This window comes from Belonocnema kinseyi, chromosome 3 (genome assembly GCF_010883055.1).
Source record: "Belonocnema kinseyi isolate 2016_QV_RU_SX_M_011 chromosome 3, B_treatae_v1, whole genome shotgun sequence".
Classification (NCBI taxonomy): Eukaryota; Metazoa; Arthropoda; class Insecta; order Hymenoptera; family Cynipidae; genus Belonocnema; species Belonocnema kinseyi.
The window spans coordinates 90,366,933-90,388,120 of NC_046659.1; the positions used below are offsets into that span (position 1 = coordinate 90,366,933).

Consider the following 21,188-nt stretch of genomic DNA (forward strand, 5'->3'; position numbering starts at 1 on the left):
TGATTATTCAATTTCAAGCAAAACACGACACAGGTGAAATAATATACATGTGGCTCTAGCTGCAAACTGCGATAAGATATCTTTGGAGTTGTTTTTGTAGATTTCATTAATTATTATTGCAGCCACTTTTATGGTCACTTCTCTACCTGCAAGTTTGAACTTTTCTAGAAATTTTTTTTGTTTCTTCTACATGGGAAATTTCCGATTTGAAAGAAAATTTTAGTATTAATCTTAGTTGAAAAAACAGGTAGAGTTTCGCTCATAATTGTGACTGCATGAAAATTAATATCATTCACTTTCTGTACATTCATAATGCTTACAACTTAATAGAGTCACTTTTATTAGATGACCGTCAGGGTGTCTAATAAAAATTATTTTTAAATATTACAAACACTACTCCCTCAATTTATTTCGTTTGGTAAAAAAAAATGCTGCGACAAATTCTCTTTTGTTACAATTTTCTTCCGACTTAGAAAAAATGTCAGGCTAAACATTAAATTTTATGAATTAAAAAATAACATTTTTCGACGATATCGATCTTAGAATGCGAAAATGTGTAATTCTATTACAATTAATCGTCTGAAATGCACGAAATTTCGAAAATATCCAAAAAATACACATTTTGTATAGTTCAAAAATTCATATAGTATTTTAAATTGTATTTTTAGCTATAAATTATTTAAAAAAAGATGTAAGCTTTCACCACTTTTTTAAAATAATGGCACTATCGCCACTTTTTAAAATTAAAATATTAATATTGAATTCTTCTTATTTATTTTTAATCTATCCTGAATGTTTGGAATTTTCTTCAAATTCACATAAATTAATGCACCTTTTTGGGATTAATTTTTTTATGCATACCCATTTATTGAAATTCAATGGATTTTTTTGTTATTTAAAAAATGTTTTTGTTGATAATTCGTCTTTTTTGTGGAAAATTACTCTTCTTAGTCAAAAAATCAACTTTATGGTTGAAAATTCGACTGTTTGAATATATTTTGAAATCTTCTTGAAAATTCTTTTAATTTTTCGTTGAAGAATTTAGAATTCTAAATGAAAATTGTTCTTTTTGGCTGAAAATTTAACTATTTTGTTGAAAATTCATTTTATTTTGGTTGAGAATTAATTTTATTGAATGAAAATGTAGCTAGTCCATTCTTTATTGAAAGATCATATTTTTAACTGACAATTGATATTTTTAATTGAAAATTGATCTTTTCTCGTTGAAAATTCATATTTTTTACAAAATTACGTCTTTTTCAAATTAAAATGTTTTTTGCTGAAATATTAAATATTACATGTTTCGTTTCGATTTAAAAAATGTTGCATTGATGTGAATTATTTTTAATATATCCTAAATGCTTTATTCGTATAAATTTCGTCAAATTCTCCAGAATTTTCTTGAATTCTGTTAAATTTGGAAATTACCCTGAATTCTTATCAAGGTATCCCCAATTCTGTTTAATTCCTTTGAATTTTTCTAAATTAACTCCAAACATTATTTTCTTGATTTTTTAAATTACGCTCAATTCACTTAAATTCTTCCGAATTTGACCAAAGTCTCCTAAACTCCCTTAACTTCTTCTGAATTGACTATCATTTTACTGAAATTAATTGAATTTCTTGTATTTTTCCAATTCACTTAAATTCTTTTGAATTTTGTTTCAGGAACTTAAAGGTGCAGAGTCAATTTTAAAATTACTTGATATTTAATTTGAATTGTAAAATTTAAAAAAAGGAAAATTGATAACTGCAAAATTTTTTAGATGAGATACCGAAGCGCAAATAATGATAAAATAGTTGAGATCCTAATTGTTTATTTAACTGTAGTTATTTGTGTATTTGAAGCTTGTTTATTTATCGTCATATTTTTATTAAATAATATTTATAACAGTATTTAATTAAAAAAATGGCAAAATAAAAATAATTTGACGTACAGTTTTTAAATAAAATAATTTCTATAAAAACGTGATGAACATAATTATAAACTACAATGACATCAAATATTGTTTCATTATTCACGCTTAGGGTTTTTTTTCTATAATTTGTTGCAATAATCAATAAACTTTTTTTTTTGATTTTATAAATCAAGTTAAAGATAATGTAAATTAGAACTACATTATAAGTACACCCGAAAAATATTTAAATTGTCTTGAATTCACTCTGAATTCTTATGAATTTAGGCTGAAAACAGTTTAAATTCACCTGAAATTCTAATAAATTACATAGAATTTTTTTGTGCTTTGAATTAAAAGGGACATTAGTGAATCTAAGTCACAAAATGAATTTAAAAGTACTATAGGAATCTTCAAGCTATATAAAAAAGTGTATTTTAGTATAAATTACCGAACTTACTACTTGGTAGTAATTATTATTTCAGAAATAAAAATTTTTTCAAACCATTAATTGTAATGAACATTTTTTTTCCATACAAGTCAGGGCTTATTTCTTGATAAATAAGACATACTTTCTACAGGTAAAGGAATTTATATCCTTTAATTGTTATTTTTTAAAACTAAGAAAATAAATTTGCAGACCCGACACTGATAAACAATATTTTTTTTCTAATAAATGAAAACTGATGGCAGTATTTTTTCACCAAAAAGGAAAAAAAAAGGTAGAGGGTAGCGTTTGCCAAATTGAAAAGTTCCAATTTTTATTGGACACCCGAATGACCTTACCGCATCAATTCTGTTTCTACTGAACCATTTGCTTTGGATAGGTTCTTTAATAACTTATAAATTAAAGGTATAATTATTTCTGTAATTCTTATCGCGAACTTTTGTTCCTTAGGATAATTATTCTATAATTACCTAGTTTGATACAGCCCAAGGTAACCACACTCCCTAGGCCACTAAAAACACATTAGTATGCACTGTTCCAGTTTGAGCTGCTCGATCGCTGGGTGGAGTATATAAAAGTGGCAAAAATGTTTGATGAGATGCTTGGAACATGTGTGATAGTGCCAGTCTATTAGCTGAATGCTGCACCAAAATCATTCACGTGTCCGATCAAGTCTTTGCTAATATCTTCCCTAGTTAAGTACACAAGAATGAATGTCGATGGAGCACCTCCGGCTAGGTGGCGAAGTCAACTTTGTCCCAGGTTAACGAGAGATCGGAGCTCATTTTGAAGTCTGTGTCCTCCATGCCGAAAAGTTCGAAGGGATCTTGACTGTTGGCCAAGAGTGGATCGTAGAAATCGTTCGACGTATGAACTGGTGGCGGACTTAATCGATGAATCGTGCTCGTCGAAGGGGGTGGTGACTGAGGCATCAAAGAATCAAGCCAGTCTGAGTCCATGTCCATTTGCATATCCCCGATATCCATTAGCTCCTGAGGTGTTGACATTTTCACACCCAAGTCACATTCCAACTGGCCAAAATCCATTGTGTCCAGTGTCTCCAAATCAAGACCAAGCTCCTGAAGGAAAATTAATTTATTTTAGAAAGGACAATTCAGGGTATCCATTCTGGTATTCTTAATGAAGAGCATTTTTCGGAAACGTCTTCTACATGGGAGAGAGCTAAGGTAAACCTACCATTACTGGGACAATGTAAAAAGTATGTCCAATACTGAGACAATAATAAATATCGTTGATTATCTTTTATATTCTAACATAAATTATAAAAGAAAAATGTTCTATTATTTTTGAAGTTCTTTTAAATTTGTTACCACTATTTATTTTTGTCTTGACAAGTTATACATTTAGTAAAAAATAATAAAAAAAATCCTCAAAATGTGTAAATGAACTGCTACTTTTTAAGATGAATTAAAGTAAATTAACCTTTCTGTTGAAAATTTATATTTTCAAATTGAAAATATAACTTTTTTTAAAGAAAACTCATCTTTTTGACTTGAAAAGTCAACAGTTTGGTTAACATTTTTTTTCTTGACTGAAAAATGTTTTTTGATTAAAATTTGAACGATATTCTTGTAAATTCGTCTTTTTGGTTTGAAAACGTATCCTTTTAATTATAAATTTCTTCTTTCTTGAGCAAAAATGCAAATGTGGTTGAAAATTAATCTGTCTAGATTGAGGCTTCAGCACTTCAATTTTCTGAGAAATTCTTGAATTTTTAAATAAAAAAGACTAATTTTCTACCAAAAAAAGGTTAATTCTTATCAAAAAATAGATTAGTTGATATTTCAAAAGAAAAATGTTATAATCGTAAATTAAACATGACATGAATTTTTAACCAAATAAGATCCTTGATTAAAAAAAGAAAAATAGTTTTTAATAAATTTATGAATTTTTTACCTAAATAATATCATTTTTAACAAAATAGTTGCATTTTTCTAAAATTAAAATGTAATTTATAATTAAAATTACGAATTTTCAAACCGAAAAGACGCACTTTCAACAAAATAATTGAAATATTAATCAAAACAGATTTTTCATTCAATAAAATTTTCAACGAAATAATAAAATTTGTACCCAAAAAATAACCTACTAATTTTATTGAAAAATGAAATTGATGAGTTATTATTAAATTACTTACCTAAGCAGTTGGCAAAATTTGAGGTTAGAATTAGCGCTTTCAATAAACTACTTTAAACAACCCTTTTAGAATTAATAATTAAACCGTAATCGCAATCCATTCTTGCTTTTTAATATATTCTATAATAAATTAAAAGAAAATTGTGCCACTTTATTTTGATAAACTTAATTGGATTCTCTTTGTCCCAGTATTGGCTTTAAAAATGTCCATTTATATTAATTTACTATAAAATTACTGATTTATTTTTTGTTCTAATCGATCAAATAATGTCTTAGCCACTTATTATAATGGTTTTTGTACCAAAAACTCTAATTTCTCATTTAAAAATTGTGTTTATGCGGATTAGCTTTTCCTAAGTGTCCCAGTAATGGTCACTTTACCTTACATATTACATGGCTCTATTTTCAGTGACTAAATTTCAGTGATTAATCTTTTTAGCTAAATATTAATTTTTTTACATAAAATTATTTTTCTTTTACTAAAAACTTAAATATTCAGCTTTTCGTTACATTTTTTTTTATAATTAATCTTTTTGGTTGAAAATTCATCTGTTCGGTTGAAAATTTGCCTTTTTTGGCAGAACATTCACTGTCTGGGGTAAAAATTTAACTATTTGGTTGAAAAAAAAAATTTTATTGAAAATGCATAACTTTAATTCAAAGTTCATTTTTTGGTTAAAAATTTAAGAGATTTGGTTGAAAATGATTTTATTTTATATTTTTTTTTTTATCAAAAATGTAGTTTTTCCATTTTTGCTAGAAAATTGATCTTTTCCACTTGAAAATTAACTTATTTGATTGAGAACTCGTCTTTTTTTAAGCGAAAATTCAATTATTTTTATATTTTTGAGTTTTAAATTTAACTTTCTTTTTCGAAAAATCCTGTTTTATGGCTAAAAAATCAACATTTTGTATGAGATTTTTTTTCTTTATTGATTGAAAAATTATTATTGCTTAAAAGTTCAACTCTTGTTTAAAATACGTTTTTTGTCTTTGTATGATTTAACAGTTTTTTTACTGAAAATTAAAGTATTTTTTGGTTTAAATATCAACTAGAACACCTTTTGTTAAAAATTTATTTTTTTTATCACAAATTCATCAACTGGGGGGGGGGGGGGGGGGGGGGGGGGTAGTATATGTTTCCTGATGATACATTTTTTTAATTCTTGGGAAAGATCGTTTTCCCTTCTTTCCCCTTTTTTCAAGATATTTTTTCTGTTTTCAAGAAATTTCCTTTCTTCCTCACTTTTTCGATTGAATGTGAACTAAATAAATAAAAGCCAATATAGAAATCCAACCAATCTTGGTTAAAAGTTCATTTTTTATTGTTGATAAGTTTGCCATTATATTTAGGTTCGGAATTCATCTGGCTTATTTAAAAATTTAATTATTTCGTTTATAATGCAACAGTTTTCATAAAAAGTAAAATTTTTTGGTCAAAAATTCAACTAATTGATTGAACTACTTTGTGAAAAATTCATTTCTTTTTTATAGAACATTCATCTCACTGGTTGACAATTTAACTATTTTGTTAAAAATTCGTTTCACTTTTGGTCAAAAATTTATTTTTTTAAAATACAAATTTAATTATTCCACTTTTGACTAAAAACATCGACTTTAGTAAAACTTTATGTACGTTATTGACAAATCGACTTTACTTCGTAGAAAATTAATCTTCTTGGTCAAAAAATTAAGTTTTTGGTTGAAAATTCAAATACTTGGTTGCATTTTGAACTTTCTCTGAAAAACTCTTTTTTTGTTGTTAAAGATTCCTAATTTAAGATAAAAATTGATCTCTTTGACTGAGAATTCAACCGAACAATTTTAAATTAAATACAATTAAACTGCCAAATTAAAAGTTTGTAATTTTTATAAATAAGAGTTCAAAGATTGACATGTAGTTCCAAAAATATAAATCCACCCAATCATTTTCAATTATCTAAATTGAAGAATCAATCAAAGCATTTAAAAATTGTAAAAATTATATCATTTTAAATAATTTTAAGCTAGAAAAATTAAAAATTGAATGATTGCACTTTTTTATAAACTGAACACTTCTTTAATAACAATTTAAATTATTTTTCTTTTAAATATTTAAAAAATCCTTCAAATGCTTCAAAAGTTTATTTCAGAATTTTGAAACATTTACATATTGTTTTCCATTTTTCAAATTTCAAATAATTTTTATAAATGTTTCAGAAATTCTAAGCATCTTTTAAAATGATTCGAATTTTGCCTAAAATTGTTCCGCAACACTTGTTTAAAATCCTATCACATCAAGAAAAAATTCCTTAAAATCTTCCACATTAATTTTTGATAATTTTTTCAAGCTTTCTAAATCTTTTTAAATATTCTCTTAAAATTATTGTTCAAAATTTAAAAAAAAAATTTATTTTCTTTACAAAATTGTCTTGAAAAGCTTCTAAATTTTTTTGTTTGAAATCTGACAAAATTTATATTTGGTTTCAAATTGGGCCTTGGATTTTTTTCACCGAAATTTTGGTACCAATAGCCGGATTTTTTCAGTACATGTAGATATTTCGTTTAAATTATTTGAAATTCTTTCAAATTTTAAAATAGTTTTTAATGTTTTCAAAACTTCTTAAAATATTGCTTGAACTTATTCGAATTTTTCTGAAACTAATAGGTGCTCAATTGTTATTTATAAATCAAAAATCAACAATTGACTTACAATTAAAAAAATTTTTTAACAGAACAATTAAAATTATGGCGTTCAAAGTCAAGTTTTTTGTTTATTTTTGAATATTTAATTTATAATTACTTATTTTAAATGAACAGTAAAATATTTCTAAATATTAAATAATTGTTCTCATTCCTAATTAAAAAGCTTTCCAATTGGATGGTTTAAAAATGGAATATTTTAGTCTAAAATAATATTTAAAATTTGATGAAAGTCTTTGATTATAAATATATTATTTAGAATTTACTTTAAAATTGAAAATAGCTGATAAAGTTTCAACCGGGCGTTTACATTTGTTCAGCTAATGAGACTTTCCAATTTTAACAGTCTAACTTTTACCGTTAAAATCTGAAAATTCTAAAATTGTGAACTGATTCCCAATCTTTAGTACAATTCAGTTTAAAAAATTATTAATTAATTTATATTCACAGTTGATCAACAAAAATTTTTGTTACAAAAAATCTTCCATTTTAAACGCTTTCAATTTTTAACTGTTTAAAACTTTAAAACGGCATTTTAAAAATCTTTAAATTAAAATGTAAGCTTAAAAATAAAAATTCTAAAATAGAAACTTTTTAAAGTAAAAGATTTTCGAATTACGCATTCTAAACTGAATGATATACAAATGGAAAAATACTAAAATTTAACTAATTATTTTAAACCGAGTTGAAATCAAAGTTGGACAGATTTTTTTTCTAAAAATTTGTGAAATTCCCGGTCAAAAAATAAATTCACTATCATTTCCCGGTCTCATAAAATTTTCGGTCATTTCACGGTTTTCCAGGTATTTCGGTCCAGCGGCCACCCTGCACATCGCTTAATTTCCAGTTATAGTGTTATAAACAAATCAATTTTCAACCCCATAACTTTACAGCAGTCAATTTTACAACAAATGTTCCAAATGAAAAGAAAAGGTTTAATTTTTCTATAAATAAAAAATGTTGTTTGATACAAAAATGTGTTTATTGTATCTAAAATCTCACTAAAATTATGCATACCGGAGGAAGGTGATTTTTGTTGAATAATAGGTATAAGACGTTTTAGAAAAGGGCCGTTCTTGAATTCAGTGACACCTATTCTGAATTGACGATGGAAAAAAACGCTTACCCTCAGGTCTAGATTAGCATTATCTGACGAGGTCACTTCTTGGGGAGACAGTGACTCGGGAGATCCTGTTTGTATCGACTGTGGACTCAGGAGCATCGCAGCGTCTAAGGCACTTTCAGCGGAGGATAAAAGATCGGCATTATATTGCACTATATCTTCCTGTTGATGATCTCGATCCTGTTCCTGAAGTTGTTGCAGTTCAGTTGGCAACTGTACCGAAAATGTGGCAAGAGGTAATGGTGGTGGAGGAGGCGGAGGCGGTGGTGGCGAGGTTGCCGCGGGACTAGAACAAACGTCCTGAGAGACATCCATTGCCAATGGACTGAGTGGACTAATTGGACTTGTCGCAGCAAAAACTAGCGACTGCGTCGAATTGTCTCCTGAGGTTGTAAAAACGAGGTTTTGCGGCATCTGACGATTTGGCGTCGTTGGTGTTGCTGGATCTTGTGCTGCACTAGGAGGCAGTTCTCCATTCTTTATTAAAATTTCCAAAACGTCATCGACAACTTGACTCTTTATGTGACTCTTCTGAGCAGGCTCTATCTTGACCTGAACAAATATTTCAAAAAGCGTTAGTGGCTAGCTGGGATTTAAATTTACAGAGAGTGTCTACTAAAATCCTGGAAAAAAATTGCCTGATAATTTCAGGGGTCTTTTCCAGATATCTTAAGTTTTTTCTCGGTATAATTTTTTATGGCACAAAGATTCAAGAGAAATTAAGAGACCTTTTCTAACATTCGCCAATTAATTATGTAAATTATTCAAGGAATCTGTATTATCATCAGAGAGTAACAGAAATTCTTTAAGTATTTTCAGACTAGATGGAGCTATGAATTAAAAAAAAACTTATAATTAATTTTTTTCTGGAAAAAGATCTTCTCCTTTGCTCTGCTAGAAATCGGAGCACAGGATTTTCGATTGCCGGTCGGCTGATTTTCCCTTATGCTACTAGACAAATCGAAAGAAGAATCCTTTTGCAGAAATACATGCATTATTTTCCAGCTGTTACGTATTCAAATATTTTCAAGGAATCTGTATTATCATCAGAGAATAAAAGAAATTTTTTACGTCTTTTCAGGCTGGATGGAGCTATGAATTTAAAAAAATGTCTAATTAAATTTTTTCTGAAAAAAGATCTTCTTTGCTCCGCAGCAAATTGAACTAACAAATGCAATATAATTTACCTGTAAACTATGCTAAATATGAAAAATCAATAAAGAATTAATGAAGCTACGGAAGCACAATGTCAAAACTATCTTTCTTCAAAGTTTTGTGTCTGAAGAAACAAAAAGGAACGTAACAGAAGTTTCATTGAGCTACTTTTCGTTCTTTTCTATATAAAATAGCATTACTACATGAGTATGACATCCTGTATTCGTAGCCTTACTATGTTTTGATACTGTTTTTAGTATAAAGTTTCGCGAATTTATTATAATATTGGTTTTTTCTTAGTTGCTAAGGATTTAATTAATATTTTTGCTTTAGAAAGCTTTGAGAAATTATATTACAAGATATTCTTAAATATATTAACACCGACGAATAATCAAATAATTAAATGATACTAAAACATACCCAATTATTTCTTTCATTTGTCCCTAAAAACCATGAACTTTATAATAATATTGCATTTTCACCCAGATAGATGAATTTTTAGCCAAAAAGTTAAATTTTCGACCAGATTAATTTTCCACAAAAAATACTAGTTTCTAGCAAAATACACGAATTCTCAAACAACTACAAAAGGATCAGATTCCATCCAAAAAAGGATTAGAGAAATTTTTAGTTTAAAAAAAATTAATTTTCAACACAAAATAACGATTTTACAATCAAACTGGTGAATTTTCAACTAAAATGATAAATCATCAACTGGAATAGATTAATTTCAAACTAAAAAGATGAATTTTTAACAAAAAAAGTTTTACTTTCAACCAAGTAAATTTATTTTCAACCATACATATGAATTTTCAACAAAAATTATGAATATTTAACTGGAGTACTTGAATTTTCAGACCTTCTACTGAAATAGATAAATTGTAAACCAAAAAATAAAAAGTTTGCAACTAAACAAAGAATCTTTAACTGTAATAATTAACTGTTAAACAAAACAAAAAAATCATTTTTATCTAAAAATACGAATTTCCAAGTAAAAAAGATAATTCTTCAGTCAAAAAATGAATAGTTAAATATTTATTTTAAAAATATATAAATTTTCAACCAAAAATATGAAATTTTAACTAAATTAATGGAATTTCCAATTGAAATAGTTACGTTTTTAGTCAAAGAAAAAAATTAATTTTAAACGGGAAAAAACTTCAAGAAAAATACATTTTCGGTAAAAAATCAACTCTTAGCCAAAGAAAAAACGAATTTTTCATAAACTAAGAGTTTTCAGGAAAATATGAATTTTCAATAAAAATTATGGATATTTAATGAAAAAGTTAATTTTTAGCAACAGAATTTAACTTTCAACCAATTAATTCAATTTTCATTCCAAAAAAGATGAACTCTAAACGAAAAATATAGTGGTTGACTTTTCAAGAAAAAGATTTTAATTTTCATCCAAAAACAGTTCAATTCAACCAAAAATACGACTTTTTAAGATGACTTGAATTTTCAACGAATTTTTCATTAAAATATATGAATGTTTAACTAGATACATACTTGAATTTACAACTGGAAACAATTTTTTAAAATAAAAATTGAATAGTTAAATGTTTAGCTAAAAACATACGAATATTCAAGAAAATAGTTCAATACAGAAATATACAGGTACGTTTACCAATTAGGAATTATTATTATTCAATTTTATAGTGGAATTTAAAAAAATTAGCACTTTTTCGAAAAAATTCCCAGACTTAAAAAAAATTTTCCTGAGCATTCCAGGTTTTCCAGGTAGGGTAGTACTAGGGTGGGCCGAAAAAAAAAGATTTAAGAATTTTTATTATGGCCAGCAAAAATCTTTTTCTACACATTAAAACGAGTCTGCATGATTTAAAAAATTTTTAAAATGATATCTTCAGTTAGCAGAGACTTTTTGAAGTTTGAAACTTTGAAAACAGTCATTTTTTCGATATATTTCAATGTTGGATCACCATGACTTCATCGAATTCGTTTTTACTGCACGATTTCATTTATTTTATTGTAAAAAACGGTTTACAAAAACTTTTAGTGTAAAACAAAAATTCTAGTCATGAATCTAGTTACACAGAATATAATTTTCATTTAATAATCGAAGGGTCGAATATAATCAAAAATGGTACAAAACCATACTTTTTTTACTATTCTTTTCAGGGGGCTTTTAGAACCTAAAAATGCATATAAGTTTAGAAAAAAAAGTTCTGAGTTACTGTGAAAGTGAGAAAGATTTGCAAGACTTGAGTAAAATTTAAATAATCTGCATATTAATACGAAATAACAGAGCAATAGCTCAAGTAAAGAACTATTTTTAAAGCTGGAAATATATTATTTTGCTTATTGATACGTCAAAATCGTATGATAGTTATTTTTACTCGTCTTTCTAAGCTTATATGTATTTTCAGACACTAAAAGACCCCTGAAAAAGATGATAATTTTTTGTTTTCTAATGATTTTCTACCACTTTTGATTATCTTGGAAACGTCGATTTCGAAATAAAAATTATATTCTACGTAACTAAATTCATTACCAGAATTTTATTTTACAATGAAAATGTTTGGAAAGAGTTTGCCACATCAAAATAAATAAATTCGTGTAGTAAAAACTGATTCAATAAAGAAATGGTGACCCAATATTGAAATATATGGAAAAAATCACTATTTTGAATGTTTCAAACTCTGCTAACTGATGATTTCATTTTAAAAATCTAAACAATAAATCATGAAGACTCATTTTGATATGTAGAAAAAGATTTTTGACAGCCATAGTCAAAATTTTTAAAATAATAATCATTTTGATGACTTCAACCTGAAAAACTATATAAAAACATTGAAATTGCTCACGTCACGAAAATCTTTTGAAGCTTAAAAAATATTAATTTACTTAATGATAAGCCAAAATAGCAATTATGGTTATTTTGTATTTTCCTTCTAAATGTAAATGTACTTTTAGGTCCTAAAAGACCCTTGAAAAGGATATTAAAAAAACATTTTTTAATGATTTTGTCCCATTTTTGATTATTTTCGAAACTTCGATATTCAAAAAAAATTATATTCTACATTTCTGCTAACTGAATATATCGTTTTTAAAAATCTGAAAAAAATCATGAGGACTCATTTTGATATGTAGAAAGAGATTTTTTCTAACCATAATCAAAATTCAAAATATTTTTTTTATGGTCCCCCCTAGTGACACCCTGATCTTTAGCTCTCTATGTAAATGGGAGAAAAATATAAGCAGTACCTTTGAAAGTACATTTTTTAAACCAACATAAACCTTAAAAAAATTATACAACAAAATCGCACAAGGAGGTTTTAAAAGAATTATCTTTCTTAAATAGCTGTTTTTCGTTTTAAACAACTATTCAATAAAATCAATTTGTAAAAAATGCATGCACAAAAAGAGTTACAATAAGAGTTGTTTTTCAAATAAATTTTTTTTCAAATAAATTGGTAAAGAAGCTCATTAAAGGCAGACATATTACTATTGAAAAAAGAAGGAGAGATCCAAGTTTTAAAGTTTACATTGGTTAAAAAAAAGTACTTTCTAATATTAAACAGAGGCATTAAGTCAGGGATCTCCACAATGCACAGTTGCAGCAGCAACCAGGATTGCTCGGCCTTTTTCAAGATCTACCAATTTTTTTTTCGACGGGAAACTGAGAGAAAATTTATGACCCCTTTGAAAAAACATCCCATTCGGAAGGGCTTAGAGAATCTCTTCTTCTGGTATAACTGAACTGAGCTTGAAAAACAAAGTATTTTATTTAAAGTATTTTAACTGAGCAATTGCCGGTAATTGTTTGCAAATACATGTTTTCGAAATTAATAATACTAAATAATTTTAAAAAATACTAATAGTAATAAGAATAAGTAGTCAAAAATAAATTCAAGACGTTCAAAATTTAAGAGTTCTTTTCAAATCAAGAATCTTTAAATAAAATTATTTCAGAATAAAAGTTAGAAAAAAGAAAAAATTAAAAACTTCAAAAACTGACGATTTAAAATTCAAAGGAATTGAAATTGCATTAGTGCTTTTATATAAAAATAATTTTCAAATTGATACTACTTTAAAGTATATTGAATGTTTCAAAGTCAAAGCTGCTTAAATTGTCGAATTTCTAATTTTTGAAAACACTTTAAAAATAAGAAGTAATTTTTTATTTTTAATCGAAAAGTTTTGAAAATCGCTATCGCAACTGAAGGGGAAAATTTCTTTGCCTTGGTATTAACAGATCGTAAAAATTGTAATTGATTTATTTTTTGTATCTGTTAGATATAATAATATAATCAATTATTTAAGTCCATTTAACAATTTTTGAAACTTTTAATATTGAAAAATGTATTATTATGGATTATAAAACAGATTACGTTTTTAATATTAGGTAATAGAAACTCAAGGACGCGTGACTTTCTTGCTAATTTTTATTAAATTTTGAATTATTTATAAACAAAACAATTTTTAGGGAATTTAAATTGTGAGTAGAAAAAATTACAATTGCAGATCCGAGTTCAATTCTTGATAAAAAAAAAATAAGAAACAAAACAAAAACAAAAAAAAGGAAGTAGTACCTTTAATAATTTGGCTGCTTCATCGTACTGAGGTGGAGGGGGCTTAATATCATCTGTCGTAGAACTTGGTTGCTGCGTTTGTGCTTGAGCTACTAAGGCACCCAGCAAAGAGCCGTTAAGCTTTGTCGCTTTCGCTAAATTAAGCACAATTGCTGTAGGCAACTGTACAGTGGTATTGTTTTTGATTTGATTCTTCTTATTATTTATCGCTGTTAAAGACGCAGAGTCTAAAACAGCATTGCTGTTATTTGGCTGAGCTTGTAAATATGCTGCTAAACTAGCTTTAGCATTGAGTTGTTGGAAAGTAGCGTGCTGCTGTTGCGTTTGCTGTTGAGCCTGCTGTTGCGTTTGTTGCTGCTGCTGCTGCTGGTGCTGTTGCTGTTTCTGCTGCTGCTGCTGTTGCTGCTGCTGTAAATTCTGTAAATGTTGCAAGTGAAAAGCTAACTGCTGTTGTTGCATCTTGTTCTGGATATGCTGCTGGAGGACTAGCTTTTCGGCACGAACAGTTGTGGGCTGAGTTTGACGTATTTGTTGAAGCTGCTGTTGAGATTTGTACAGCTCTCTTTGCAATTCTTCAATGCGTTTCCGCTGTTCTCTGATGATGTCATCACCTGAAATTTGAACTCATTTCGTGAAAGAATTCAAGAGATGCCTTGGGAACAAGGGAGGGGAAAACTATTTATTTGCCCTCCTCTGAAATCGAATTATTAAATTCATAGGATCGTTTGATTTTTTCCAAAATCTACATGTAATCTTTGTGAAACAGCTGTTTCCTTTGTAAAATCTACTTAATCTATCCGAAATCTTTGCCAAATATTTGAATTCTTTATGAAATTTTTGGGAAATTATCAAATCGTTGAAATCTTTGTCGAATATTTGAAATATTTGTGAAATTGTTGAAATATTTGAGAAATCATTCAAGTCCGTGAAATATTTTAAATCTATCTGAAATCTGAGAAATAGTTCAAACATTTTATAAATATTTACTAATGTTTTCAAAATGATTAAAATCTTTGGAAAAACATTAACATCTTTGGTACGTCATTTAAATCTTTGTAAAATCTTTGAAAAATCATCAAATCATTGAAATATTTGTCGAATATTTGAAAGTATCTGTAAAATTGTTGAAATCTTTGAGAAATCATTGAATTCCGTAAAACCTTTTGAAGATATCCTAAATCTGCGAAATATTTCAGACATTTTATAAATATTTGATAATATCTCTGAAAGTATTGAAATTTTGGAAAAACGTTGAAGGCTTTGTGAAATCTTTTAAATCTTTATGAAATCTTTGGAAATTTTTGAGAAAAAATTTTAATATTTTATAAATATTTGATTATATTTTTGAAATGATTGAAATCATCGGAAAATCATAAAAATCTTTGGCATGTCATTGAAATCTTTGGAAAATCAATAAATCATTGAAATCTTTGTCGAATATTTGAAATATTTGTGAAATTGTTGAAATATTTGAGAAATCATTCAAGTCTGTGAAATCTTTTAAATCTATCTGAAATCTGTGAAATAGTTCAAACACTTTATAAATATTTAATAATGTTTTCGAAATGATTTAAATCTTTGGAAAAATATTAAAATCTTTGTAAAATCTTTGGAAAATCATCAAATCATTGAAATATTTGTCGAATATTTGAAAATATTTGTGAGATTGTTGAAATCTTTGAGAAATTATTGAAGTTCGTGAAATATTTTTAATCTATTCCAAATCTGCGAAATATTTCATTTTTGAAATTGTTGAAATCTTTACAAAATCATTGAAGTCTTTGAGAAATATTTTTATAATATCAAAAATCTTTGAAAAATATTTGAAATCTTTGTGAAATTCTTAGAAATTTATAGAAATCTTTGTAAAATATTTGAAAAATATTTGATTATATTTGTGAAATTCTTTAAGTCTTTGCGAAATGTTTGAAATCTTTGAAATAATTTTCAAAAATTTGTGAAATTATTGAAATCTTTGTTAAATCATTTATGCATTTATGAAATCTTTTTAATCTATCCAAAGTCTTTCTGAAATCTTTGCGAAATATTTGATAATATTTGTAAAAATAATTGAAATCTTTGTGGAATATTTTGAAAATCATTCAAGTCTTAGTGAAATCTTTTGAATATATCCGAAATCTTTGCGACATTTTGTTAACCTTTGTGAAATCATTCTAATGTTTGTGAAATATTTCTGAAATCTGCGAAATATTACAAATATTTTTGAAATATTTGGTAATATTTGTGAAATTATTGAAATCTTTATGAAATCTTGGGGAAATCATCGATGTCTTCGTAAAATCTTTTAAAGGTATACCAAATTTTTGCAAAATATTTTCAACATTTTATATCTTTGAGAAATCATTGAAATATTTCTGAAATCCTTGGAAACCTTTGCGAAGAAATCTTTGAAATTTTAGAAATATTTTGGAAATAATTGGTAAAATTTGTGAGATTATAGAAATCATTGGGAAATTATTGATACCTTTGTAAAATCTTTTTAATTTATCCAAAATCTTTGCGAAATATTTGTTAAGTATTTGGCAATATTTGTGAAATGATTGAAATCTTTGAGAAATCAATGAAATCTTTGAAATCTAAAGAAAATTTTTATAAAATAACTGAAGTCTGTGAAATTTTTAAAATCTATCCGAAATCTTTTCGAAATATTTGAAATCTTTGTGAAATCTTTCAGAAATCATTGAATTGTTTGTGAAGTCTTTGTAAAATTTTTCTGAAATCTGCGAAATATTAAAAATATTTTTTAAATATTTGGTCATATTTGTTACATTATTGATATCTTTGAGAAATAATTCAAGTATTTGTAAAATCTTTTAACTCTATCCAAAATCTTCGCAAAGTATTTGAAAACTGTGAAATCTTTGAGTAATCATTGATATCTTTGTGAAAACTTTTTCAAATATTTAAAAATCTTTGCGAAATACGTTTTAAATGTTTGGTAATATTTATGAAATTATTGAAATCTTTGAAAATATGAATTTTAAACCGGCATTTGTTATTATCTATTATTTAGTATAATATTATTATAATATGCCCCCACCTAGAGAAAAAAGGCTCCACCGCTTCTGCTTGGGAAGGACTTAAAAGTTTGAAGAAAAAAAAACAACTCTAATCAGGGTTGGCAGTGATTTTGAAGCAAAGGAAGACTCACCAAGGGGGCTCGATGGATCATCATGCTCGCTTCCAGGCGGCGAATCGATCCGTGGACTATAAGGCTCATCTTTGACAGGAACCGAACTTGGACTTCTCGCTTGCGAACTCGACTCGTCCAACGTCATCGGTCCAGGAGTATCCATTAGTATGTGACCCATGTGAGTGACGTGAGGTCCATTTGAGTTCAACATGGAGCCACAGCTTGACGATTCCGTGAAGGGCTTCAATCTTTCGATTAATTGTGGTTTCGATCCAGATACAGGAAGATTCCGCCTCTTCAGCTCGACTTTGAGATCGCTCACTGTGATTAGATAGGTAATTAGAGAAAATCAATTTCAAAGAAAATCTTCTACCGCTAGATAACTCTTTACAAGAGCAAGAATTAACTAGAAATATTCACCTTTCATATCTTCCAATTTGCCCAGAGGCCTCAATGGCGGTTGTTCTGTGGGATTATTTGAGGAATTCGAGGGAGCAGGACTTGGTGCATTAACACTACCGCCACTGACACTGCCAGCGTCGCTTGCTCCGCTACTCGGAAGATTAAGCGACTTCTGTGAGGCCGGAAGTATGATTTGAGGGAACTGCAAATAAGAGAACAACACACGAAATCATATTTATTTTCAAGATATTAGGTTAGTTGGGTCTTTTAAAAATCGGAGACATCTTTTCCCTATCAAACATGTATCATAGAAGAGTAAGGTTTACCTTGTGTTGCAAATCGATCTGAAATTGGAGATACATTTGCTGCTGACGAAGTAACAACTCATAGCTTGTTTCGTCGGGTTGTGCGGTTATGTGGCCGGGCGGGATAGACGATACTGAGGTCTTTTGGGCATTTGGAGGACCCTATTAAGAAATTGATTGTATTACTAGAAGTGTATGTATTCGGCAAACAAAGATTTATCATTTTTTCAGCCCTACGCGAGAGTCGAGATCCGTTTTTGAAATAAATATTTCTATCAGGTTTCAAAATAATGATAAAGGGCCGTACTTAAATTACATAATGGACCATAGGCCCTTTATAAGACCCCCCCCCCACCCTGTAATAAAACGCAAAAAAATATTGCACAACCCCCCATCTTTCTGTACGTAATTTTTATTTTTCAGAAATGTTTTTGTCGTTATTGCTATTAGAAATAGGCAGGCTGTCCGATAATTTAATTTTTTAAATTCCCTGATATTTCCTAGACTAACTTTTCATTTACCTTAAATATTAATATTCAAATAACAGCATTTTAATAGTGTAATACTATTAACATACAACACTTTATAAAAGGAATAAAACAGCATTTCTGACACAAATTTTATACTAAGAAATTCTTTAATTTATTTTAAACAAACAACTGGCCTTTTTTACTATAAAAATGGTTTTTTAACAAAATACTTGAGTTTAAAAGAAAATAATTAAATTTTCAACATAATAGTTGATATTTCAATCTAAGAAGATAAATTATCAACAAAAAAGTGTCGTAGTTTGTGTTTCAATGAAAAAAAAAATCATGTAAAAAAAAATTTAACCATAAAGATGATTTTTCAGCCAATAAAGATTATTCACTCAAGAATAGAATAAAAGTGCATCTAAGTTATTGAAGCTATCAAGCCAAAAGACGAATTTGCTCTAAAAAAATTGAAATTTCAAACAAAAAAGATGACTTTGTAGCAAAAAAATTAATTTTTCACGAAAGTTATGGATTTTTACCCACCAAAAATGAAAATTTAAACCAAGACAATTATTTTTTTTTACCAAAAGGGAAATTTTTCTATTAAAAACGATAAATCTTAAAAAATGGAAGATATATTTTCAGTTTGAAAATTAACAACCAAAAAAGTCTTTTTCACTAAACAGTTAAATCTGCAACCAAGGACTGCTTTAATAATAAAAAAAAATGGTTGAGAATGTAGTTTAACTTTAACCCAAGTAGTTGAATTTTAAATTAAAAAAGATTAATTTTCCACAAAACAGTTAAACTTTCAACCAAAAAGATGAATTTTCGTATAAGACTTAAAAAAAATGATTTTATAAAAAAGTAATTCAACCAAATCTTTCAAACAAAATAGTTCAATACTCATGCAAAGAATAATAATTTTTAACGAAAAAGTTGTATTTTTATTTAATAATGAAATTTCTACTAAAACAGATGAATTTTTAAATGAAAAAGATCAATTTTCAACCAAATGTTGAACTTTCAGTTAAAAAGATTTCAGCTGACATTTCATGATCAAAATATAAATTTTTAAAGAAGAAATAAGTTTCTATGAAAAAAAAATTTTCAAGCAAAAAAAAACGAAGATTTAACCAAAAAGGATTTCTTGTTAACAAAATTGTTGAATTCTCTACCTAATAGTCGCATTTTTTCCAAAAAATATGACATTTCTCTTAAAACAAATAAGTTTTTATTTAAGAAAAAACAGTATATATAAAATAGTTGAATTTTCATCTAGAAAAGATGGCACTTCTTTTTTTTAACAACAAAATATGAAATTTAAACCAAGAGTAAAATTTCTAAGAAGTAGTTAAAGTTTTAACAGAACAACAGAATATTCATTAAAAAAGTATGATCTTTCATCAAAATTGTTGAATTTTCAATCAAAATGTTGCATTTTTCTTCAAGAAACATGTAATTGTTACTAAAACAGGTAAATGTAGTAAATGAAAAAAAAAAATTTTTTTTAAAGAGTTGAGTTTTCAACCGAACAGTTGCATTTTTATTCAATAAAGACTTAAATCCTTATGCCACAGATGAATTGAAAAAAAAACTTTAAAAAATAGTGAAATTTTTTTCCACAGAAGATTCGAATGCTGTAATAAGAATTGTAAATAATAAGTTAATTTTATGCTAAATAATTGATTTTTTAACCAGAAGAGTATGACATTTTAACAAGATTGTTAAGTTTTCAACCAAACTGTTTCATTTTTGTCCAAGAAAAACGAAAATTCTATTAAAACAGGTGAACTTTAAAATCAAAAAGACAAATTTTCAAAGAATGAATAGAATTTTCATCCAAAAAAATTTAAATTGACGTTTCAACACAAAAATATGAATTGTAAACAAAAAGTAAATTTTATAAGAAATAGTTAAATTTTCATCCAAAAAGTATGATCTTTCAACAAAATTGTTGAATTTTCATTTCACATGTTGCATTTTTATCCAAGAAAGATGTAACTTTTGATAAAGCAGGTGAATTTTGAAATAAAAAAGACAAACTTAAAAAAAAAGAGTAGAATTTTTAATCGTACAGTTGCATTTTTATTCAATAAATATGACATTTTTTCTGAAAGAGGTGACTTAAAAAAACTCTGAATAGTCGAATTTTTAATAAAAAGGGTGACTTTTTAACAAGATTGTTAAGTTTTCAAACAAAGAGTTGCATTTTTACCTAAGAAAAATAAAAATCCTACTAATACAGGAGAATTTAAAAAAAACAAAAAAAAACAATTTTCGAAGAAAGAGTTGAATTTTCACCCATAAAGATTACAGTTGACAAGTTGTAAATAGTTGAATTTTCAACAAAAGAGTTGCATTTTTATCCAAGAAATATGCAATATTTCTACTAATAAATGATGAGAATGTGAAAAAGATCAACTTTTAAATCAAAAAGACAAATTTTCAGAAAAAAGTTGTCACCCAAGAAAGATGCTTATCAACAACAAATATGAATTATAAACAAAAGGTTAACCTTCTACGAAAAGAGTTCAATTTTTAAGCCAAAAAGACGATTTATAATCAAAACAGTTGAATTTGCAACAAAAAAATTATGTCTTTTTAAGAAAGTTTTTAAATTTTCAAGCAAATAATAAAATTTATAACTCAAAAGATAATCTTCAGGATCAAGTTTTTGGGAATTCGCAAAAAATTACCATACATGAGTGAAGGACTCCTAACGTAAGAAAAAAAAATTGTAACAAAATATCTCGAACCCCATCCCCCTTGAGCTCTCACGTAATTTAAATACGGTCCCGAATGGATAGACATTGAAAAAGAGCATTGATCTGTTAA

General features: G+C 27.1%; 1 protein-coding gene across 2 annotated transcripts in view; it reads right to left on the reverse strand.

Annotated features, from left to right (window-relative positions):
- Window positions 1-2,262: 2,262 nt before the first annotated feature.
- Window positions 2,263-21,188, reverse strand: part of LOC117169623 (myocardin-related transcription factor A-like) — a 189,036-nt gene continuing 170,110 nt past the window's right edge. For both annotated transcript variants that reach the window (XM_033356078.1, XM_033356079.1), the window contains 6 exons: window positions 17,896-18,036; window positions 17,588-17,771; window positions 17,186-17,488; window positions 14,014-14,624; window positions 8,309-8,857; window positions 2,263-3,422 (listed from right to left, as the gene is read on the reverse strand). In XM_033356078.1, the coding sequence (XP_033211969.1) occupies window positions 3,078-3,422; window positions 8,309-8,857; window positions 14,014-14,624; window positions 17,186-17,488; window positions 17,588-17,771; window positions 17,896-18,036 (2,133 nt within the window). In that variant the 3' untranslated portion in view covers window positions 2,263-3,077. The remainder of the gene's footprint in view (window positions 3,423-8,308; window positions 8,858-14,013; window positions 14,625-17,185; window positions 17,489-17,587; window positions 17,772-17,895; window positions 18,037-21,188) is intronic.